General features: G+C 37.2%; 1 protein-coding gene across 1 annotated transcript; it reads right to left on the bottom strand.

Annotated features, from left to right (window-relative positions):
• Window positions 1–3,559: 3,559 nt before the first annotated feature.
• LOC145638000 (uncharacterized) lies at window positions 3,560–7,715 on the bottom strand. Its single transcript, XM_081688981.1, has 2 exons — window positions 4,436–7,715; window positions 3,560–4,126 (listed from the first exon to the last, which is right to left on the bottom strand). The coding sequence occupies exons 1-2, from the start codon at window positions 7,299–7,301 to the stop codon at window positions 3,741–3,743; spliced, it is 3,252 nt and encodes a 1,083-aa protein (XP_081545107.1). The 5' UTR covers window positions 7,302–7,715; the 3' UTR covers window positions 3,560–3,740.
• Between the last annotated feature and the right edge of the window lie 1,473 nt (window positions 7,716–9,188).

The following is a 9,188-nucleotide window of genomic DNA, read 5'->3' as shown; positions in this document are numbered from 1 at the left end:
TTTCTCTTACTTAGTCTTCAATCCATCACCTATACACAAAAAAAAAAAACAAAAAAAAGCATGTATGCACACAAAATATTGATTTCAATTACAAGGACTACCCTTATAATTATTAAACAATTTAAATTCCCCTTCCAATATCAATACTACTAATCGCACAATCTAACCCAAATTGGTAAACAAAAGAATGCAGAATTATGCAACAGCCGATGACAAAAGTTAAACATAGTGAGCATGCGTGGGTGAAAATCATACAGCACTACAGTCTGATAAAGTACACAAAGGGCTAGTTGGTGCCAAATAAATATCAAAGGAAACACCAAAGAACCAGAAACGAATCCCAAGATAAAATATATAATTAAATGACAACCAAAAGAAAACCACATTTCAAATCACCAAAATTCATTTTAACCACAAAATGAATCTGGCTTCATTAATCTAAAGCATACACCCCCAAAAACAAAGAACACAACACAATCACCAATTGAAATCCCCATCACATGCCAACAACGGATGAATGTATCAAACAAGGTAATAAAAAACACATAAGGTGACCAATTGGAACCACAATCAACCAAAAAAAACAACAAGCCTTGTAAAATCCATCTTTGAATGGCCTAATCAACACAAAATAACTTCGCATTCACCAATAATGAAATACCAAAACAAAACAACCTAAACAATAACGCATTTAACTCTGATTACATGTAAAAAATAAACAAATAAATATTTCCATTACTTACTTCAATCTTTGATTTTCAATTATTCATTAAATCATAAGCACACAATAAAATGGTTACAATTACAAGGACCATCCATATAATTACACAATATCAAATCCTCTCGAAAACCAAAGAACCGTATGTTTAACATGCCACAAATAATTCAGAATCAAACAAAGAAACACTAATAAGAACCTACATCAACCCACCCCTAACAAAGCTAAATCAAACAGCCCACAGTTGCATGAACTCAGTACATTCAACTCGCAAAAAACCCTACTAAAATAATTCATTTAATCCAACTCGCATAATTGCTTACTCTACTTTCAATACATAACCAAATTTCAACATAACCACACCGGAAAAAACGATATTTCAATTATTTTAACATAAACCCTAAATCGAATCAATTATACTTCACCGTAACCCTAATTTAAGTAAAAATTCGCAATTTTAATTGAAATTCTAACTAATTACCCACTCAAATTACATCTACAAACACATATAATCCTTCGTCATTCGAGTAGCGAGATTTTTGTCATACCTTTTACAAGCAACACAATTTAATTCTGAATTGGGAACTTCTTTGTCCGGAAACAACCACAATTCGCTGCACCGGTAAATTGAGCACCAAAACCCTAAGATCGCCCTTCGTCGGACTGGAGAAGATGAGAAGACAGAGAGAGGAGTGAAGATGAAGTGAAGAGAGAGAGAGAGAGAGAGAGAGAGAGAGAGAGAAGTGAGGGAAGACGATGAGAACAGAGAGAGAAAATTAAATTAAATGCCAAAAACGAGGCCCCGTTACAATTCAAAAAATAACGGAGGCACATGCAAGGCATGTGATTTTTTATTCCAGCAAACAAGAGTTTATTCCTCTTTTGCCCTCCTATATGCTTCCTTCACCCATAGCACCTATGCGCCCAGACCGACTCGTTCACATGTATAATATACTGTAGCACAGTATATAGGGCAAGTAAATAGGGATGCATGGAGACATGGAGTAAGCAATAATAGGAGAGCTTGATTATCGCTTGTTCGTAAGTACATATCTAGATTGCCTAATGTACAAAGTAAAGAAATCATGCTTTGATGTACTTCCTCTTTGAATTTTGTAACAATTTGATTGACAAACTTGCTAATGATAGTTAACAATTTTAAATTATAATTATAATTAGTATTTATTATAAAAAGTTGATATTATGAATATATATACTCCTTGTACATTAATATATATTATGAATTGGATGCTTTGATTGGTATGAAAAGAAATTGACTCATTTTGTTCTTTTACGTGTCTCGTATGTCTTTTTAAGGTGTACAATTTATCTACTCGTTTTCTATTTTAGAAAATTCACACTTTTGAATTAAGTTGTACACTAATTTATCCATTTTCCTCATAACTTGTTAATTTACATAAAATCTTATGAAAGATCAAGAACATGAGGCAAGTAAATAGAGACGCATAGAGTAGCGATAGGATAGCTTGATTGGTCCACCTTGAAAAATAAAGGTGGGGGTTTAGTTGTATCTACATGACTACATAGTCATGGCTTGCTAGATTGTCTCATGTTCAGTTGCCGGCCAGCTAAGCTGATCAAACAAAATCATGCTAGAACCAACTTTTGTCCTAGTGCAAGTCACTGTTTTAAAGTTGACACTTATTTGCATATAATAATAATAATAATTGTGGTTCCTAAATAATTTAGATAGAGTGCTAAAAGCCTAAAATGGTAAAAGTTGCACTAGATTCTTGAAGAGTCGAAGGGTCAATTTATTTGGGATTTTGGTAGTGAGAATAATTTGGGAACTGGAATAGGGATTTAGAGTGTAAAATGTCGACTAGAAATCAACTAGTTTTATTGACAATTCTTTGTTTAATAATGGAGATAATATTGGTAATTAGGAGATGAAGATGTGATTTGATGTTTCGAAATTACAAATTGGAATGTCTTTAAATCCCTGGAGATATTCCAATGGTAAGGACTTGAAAATGTCGGTTTATCAATTAAAATTAAAGGTTGAAGGTTCGATTCTTATCTAATTTCTAATCTCCCTTTAAATTAGGTAATATCATAATACACTAGCAAATGAATGTTTGAGAAGGTTGTGAATGAATATAAGAGGCTTTTTAATCACTTGGTAATAATAAATTTATAATTAAATTTATGAAGAAAAAATATAGAATTGATCCATTCTTTTGACATAAAAGTAGTCAAAGGGGGAAATGGAGTCAAGTGAAACATGATCATGATAATGATAGTTTTAGGCTTTAGGGGACCATTTGGAAAGTCATGTGAACAATAAGCCTTAAGCGTGGTTTGTTCTTAATTGTCTCCTAAGCTCCAACACAAGACCCTCATATTACTACATACATAAATTACATACACATTATATTATGTCATTATGTGCACTTTTCCTTTGCAATTCTTCATTCCCTCTAGAAACTTTTAATCAATAATAGAGTATATGCAAAGTAGATGTCAAGATACTCATGCTTGTAAACTTTACAAACAGCGACCTGTGATCACAAATACGCTAAGTCTAATCATGGTGCGACAATTAATACCTATCCTTTATAGTACCTATATATATTTACGATGAATTTTCATCTAGATTAGAATTTATTTGATTCCCCTAGTTAGAGAAAATGTCTCTTCAAAGAAATTATTCTAGCCAAGAAAGCTATCTCTTCGTCTCTAAATGTTGTTCCTACTTTGACTTTTCCTGTAATAACATTATATTTTGTTATAAAAAGATAACCGGATGCAGGATGCTTGTTCACATTCAAAAGTGTTGATGAATAGGAAGCTTAAATGGAGAGAAATAGAATTTAGAGCAAAAGGAATTGAACACATTGATAGTTCCTACAAAGCTGTACAATCATGACTAAGGTTTTCTTATCTTGGCTAATGTGGTAAATAACATGAAATGGTAAAATATAACCACATTTTTCTAAAATAACTACAATAAGGAATTTAAAGAAAGAGACTACAAAGAGATTTAACAAAGAAAAAAAAATTAGCTCTGAGTTGATGGCTGTTTTATTAGAGGTTGAGAAGTTTTTCCTAATTCTTCAGGAGTTGTTTTCACCTCCATGAGCAAGGCTACTACTTCCTTCATGGTTGGCCTCTCTGACGGTGCCGAGTTCACACAAAACATGGCTATCCCAAGAGTCTGAAGCATCTCTTGCACCATTTGGTCTGGTAGTCCCTGCAGTTTTGCGTCTAATACTGATACTGCTGGTTCAAAGCTTCCCATTTTCTTCTTCACCCATTCAACTATATGTTGTCCATCTCCCATCAGCTGGTTTTCGATTGCATTGCGTCCGCTTAGGATTTCCAGCAGGACTACTCCATAACTGTATACATCGCTCTTTTCTGTTATGTTCATTGTGTAACCATACTCTGCAACATGTATACAGATTGTCAGACTTAACTGTTATAACATGCTAAAACTCAGTAGTAAAATTATGACAGTATTATGAATAATAATGTTGTAAATCTTTTCCTCAGTGTCTGCACCACTGAATCTGTGGCCTTAAATAACGGCTTCAAATAATGTGACAACAAGGTTTGCTTCATCAATCGAAACATTGAAAATAAAACACATGTAACAGATAATTTTATAAGCAAACATTATACAGTAACATAATTCTATGCATTTCCTGTTAAATAATTAGAGAATTATCAGTAATTTAAGATGAAAAAACTTGCCTGGAGCAATATATCCATAAGATCCAGCAACTTTGGAAATGGCATGATGATAAGTAGCAGAATGCATGAGCTTAGCCAACCCGAAATCAGCGAGGTAAGCTTCATGCTTTGCATCAAGAAGTATGTTATTGCACTTGACATCTCTGTGGATGATCGAAGTCACGCAATCGTGATGAAGATAGGCAAGACCTTGAGCTGATCCAACAGCAATTTTGTACCTTGTTTCCCAGTCCAAGTTCCTGTTATTCTGTAACAACTGCTGCAAATTCCCATTTGGTACAAAATTGTAAAGCAGTAGCTTTATACTTCTATTTGAACAATAACCTAAGAGCTTTACAATGTTTCGATGTCGAATATGACCAAGAATCTGAATTTCTGCAGTGAAAGAATCAATTACTTCATCTTCTTTCTTTGTTTTCCACAATTTTTTGACAGCAATCAGCTCTCCTGAGGGCATGTCTGCCTTATAAACAACACCTGAACACCCTTTTCCAATTATGTTTTCGTCTTTCAAGCAGTCTAGTATGTTGTCGATTGTGAACCCGAACTTTTGGAAAGGAATGAAAGTCCAAGGATAGGAGAAATCATCAGAACCAGCTGCAGCAGCACAGTTTCCACCTGTTTTTTCGACTATGTACCTGCGGTTTCGCATAACAACTATCCATGAAATTGCAAGTGCAATTGTAACTGATGCAAGGATCACAAATATCAGAGCAACTGTCTTGGCAGATTTTAGCCCGGTTTTCCTGAAGAAGCTCGAAGAACATGTGGAGCCATCAAGGGATTGGCAGAGGTTATTGTTCTCAAAGAAGGAATTTGGACTTAAGGTTTTGAAAAATGGGGTGACAGGAATTGGACCTGCAAAGTTGTTGCCGGAGATATTCAAGGAAGTGAGGCTTGTCAGTAAACCAAGAATAGCGATTTTACCCGAAAGCATGTTGTGAGAAAGATCAAGAGACTGCAGTTGTGTCAAACTAGATATTGGCTCAGGAATTTCACCACTTAAAGAATTATGACTCAAGTCCAAGCTGATGGATAAGCTTGTCAAATAGCCGATTTCAGGTGGGATTGCTCCTGAGAAGTTATTGAAGCTCAAATCAAGTAGTGTAAGCTTCTGCAAGTTTCTGATGGATTTCGGAATTTGCCCTGATAACAAATTTTTGTTAAGGATGAGTTTATCCAGGTAGCTGAAATTCCCAAAACTCTGAGGAATTTGCCCTGTAAAGCTGTTTTGACTTAGATCAAGCTGCTCGAGATTTACTAGCTCTCCCAACTCTGCCGGGATCTCTCCTGTCAGATGATTATTGTGCAAATCAAGCAGCTCGAGCACAGTTATATTACCTATCTCATGAGGAATACCACCTGAAAAACGATTCATGTATAAGTCAAGAAATACAAGATTCTGCAACTGTCCTATCTCTTTCGGAATCTGTCCAGACAGCTGGTTTTCTCCAAGCCTCAATCTCACCAAAGACTGACAATTCGCAACACCTCGAGACAAGCCACCACTCAATGAATTCCCAAGCAACATTAGCTTACTGAGCTTCTTTAGCCTGAAAATTTCCTCTGGAATCAAACCAGTGAGCTTATTCCTCGAAAGATCAAGCGTGTAAAGTTCACTGCAATTCCCAAACTCAGCAGGAATAGTCCCAGACACCGAGTTCCCCCACAGGAAGAAGCTCTGCAAGTACTTCAGATCACCTATCTGTGGAGGAATCGAGCCTGACAGTTGATTTTTATCCAACTGCAGAGTAGTCAGACTAGTACAGTTGCTCATCTCCGAGGGAATAGAACCTGTGAGTGCATTATCAGACAGATGAAGCTGCTGTAACAGTACTAGCTTCCCCAATTCACCAGGAATCTCCCCTGACAGATTGTTAGCCGATAAATCAAGCACAACCAACGCCAAACAGTTGGATATCTCAGCTGGTATACTGCCCGTCAGAGAATTCCCCCACAGAAGTAAGCTAGTCAGCTTCCTAAGCCTTCCCAACTGAGGAGGAATTGCACCCGTCATCTTATTCATATGCAAGTACAAATTCGTAAGCTGAGAACACGAACCGAGTTCAGGAGGAATTGACCCTGAAATCTCGGTGTCATACACTGCAAGTGTCTCCAACTTAACAAGATTCCCAAATGCAGAGGGCAAAAAACCTGATAAACCAGTAGCAGCAACCCCAAATGTAGTCAGATTACTAAGTAAACCCAACTGATGAGGAATCTCCCCTGTCAAATACGGGTTACCCCCAAGCCGAAACTGCTGAAGAGACACCAATGAACCCAACTGAGAAGGTATTGACCCATTTAAAAGATTATCTTGGAGACAAAGCACTTCCAAAGAGGTAAGGTTTGAAAGCGAAGGCGGTATTCTACCAGAGAGCCTGTTAGCATTCAAGTACAGATATTGCAAATTAGAGAGTTTCCCAAGCTCTCTAGGAATCTCCCCTGAGAGGTTATTTTCAGATAAGTCGAGGAGACGTAGGTGACCGAATAGGCCGAAAGACGGTGGAATGAATCCTGATATGTTGGTAGTGGAAAGGTTCAGAAGTTGTAATGATGAAAGTGAAGAAAGTTGAGAAGGAAGAGATGAAAGATTAAGGAAAATATTTGGAAGTGAAAGAGAAATGACAGTTTGTTGGGGTGAACATGTAATGCCTTCCCATGAACATGGAGTTTCAGAGGAAGGATTCCATGTTGATAATACTGAAGATGATGATTTTGAAACAGGGTCTGCTGATGATAACAGAGAAAGTAATGCTTTTCCATCTGATGATAAACTTGAAACTGAGACTACCCAAATCATAGAAATCATCATAATATTATGAAATAATGGTAATAATAATGTTAAATGTTTGGATGTCTTCATTTAATTGTTGTTCTTGTTTTTTTTTTTAATGGAATGAAATGGTGAGGGTTGGAATATAGAGGTTTTAACTTTTAAGTGGTGGTTGCGACGGTGGTGGTGGTGGTGATGGTCAATGGTGGTGATTAGATATGAAGGAGACAAAGTTTATCTCTTTCATGCTTAAATTTTACACAAATGTTGTGTAGTTGAGGTAAGTGCATGTGCAAATGCTACTTCTAACTAATACTTCACTCTACTAACCAATATCAAAACTTAATAAAAAGGGTCTTATTTTTTCTAAACTTTACAGTGATACTGTTCATCAACTATTACAAGAAAAGACGAAGCAAAGGTTTCTTACCGGAAACGGTGCCGCCGGAGTTTGGTGTGGAGTTGTTGGATTCTTGAAGGGAGGAGAGAGAGAAAAAAAAGGGAGTGTTTGGTAATAGAGAAGGTAGGGTGGCTAGGGAGTCACAAGGTTGTATGCTCAAGGCATAGTTTATGAGTATACAACAGTATAGTTTTATTGGGAGCCAAAAATAAGGGAGAAAATGAGGAGGATATTTTAAAAATTGGATGGTATGAATATAAAAATGTTATTCAAGTGCCGTGATATCGGCGCCACAAGAGTGTTGCTTTTTTGGGTTTTTGTTTGTTCTTAATGACCCTTTATATTATTAGTAGTTAATAAACTGTAATTAATAGTTTAATTATTTTTGGTTTAGGAAAATTTGGGGAACAGGACAAAACTGCCCTTCTTGTCAGAGTGTAAGATACGCTTTTATCCACTCTTGCAAACTCGTCTTTATTACGGGGGGTTGCAAGATTTGGTTTGGGGTTTTTATGGTTGTTTTTAGGGCTGTACATCAGTCCAAAACCGAACCTGGACCGGACCTGTTAGGACCGGGACCTGAATCAATGGATTTTTGGGACCAGAGGTCCGGTCCGGGTTCGGACCTGAACAGACCTGATTTGTGATTTATTTTTATTTTTTTTTTTAGTAAATTATTTGTTGGACCTGTTGCAAATACAAAAGCATGAATTCAACCTGAATTTGAAAGAAATGAACAAAAACAAAATTAAAAAACATTTAATTAAACTAAAAAAACCCAAAAAAAAAGCATAAATTCAAAGAAATGAACTAAAAAACCAAAATTCAACAAGCAATTCTCACCTTTAATTCATTATTTCGAATTCAAAAATACCCAAACATAATTAGAATTACATTTTTATTAGAAAAACTGAGCAAGGTTGTCGCGTCGGACTGTAGAGGGCTGATGCAGCGTGCAGGGGCAGCCGGGCAGGGGGGTTCTCGCACTAGTGGGCTGTGGCCTGACTAGTGGTTGCGCTGAGGGGGTGAGTGAGTGCGTGCATTGGAGGGTAAATGGGTGACTGTCGATGGCTGATGCAGCGGTTGTCGCGTAGGACTGTCGATGGCTGATAGGGGGGTTCTCGCGCTGGTGGGCGGTGGGCGCCTGGCCGGTGACTGGTGGTCGCCTTAGGGGGTGAGTGTGTGTGTGCAGCGTGAGGGTGAATGGGTGACTGAAGAGTGAGTGTGGGCTTGGTGGCTAGTGGGCTTAGGGTTTTGAAATAAAAGCTGATTTCTTGTTTTGGTTTTTGATTTTTTTTTTTAAAAAAAAAAAATACACGTTTTTATCGGGTTTCAGGTCCGGACCTGAAAACCCCGGTTTTAGACCTGATCGGGACCGGGACCGGAATCCTTGAATTTCAAGGACCGGGACCGGACCTGAATCAACAGGACCGGGACCGGACCTGAATCAACAGGTCCGGGTCAGGTCCGGTCGGTCGATTTTCAGGTTTGGTCCTGTTTATGTACACCCCTAGTTGTTTTGGTACCAATTTGTCATACACTCATACTGTATTTTTTACATATGCTACTCTGTATTC

This window comes from Chenopodium album, chromosome 7 (genome assembly GCF_948465745.1).
Source record: "Chenopodium album chromosome 7, dcCheAlbu1.1, whole genome shotgun sequence".
Taxonomy (NCBI): domain Eukaryota; kingdom Viridiplantae; phylum Streptophyta; class Magnoliopsida; order Caryophyllales; family Amaranthaceae; genus Chenopodium; species Chenopodium album.
Note: the sequence above shows the minus strand (reverse complement) of the source record. Positions and strands in the feature narration are given on the sequence as shown.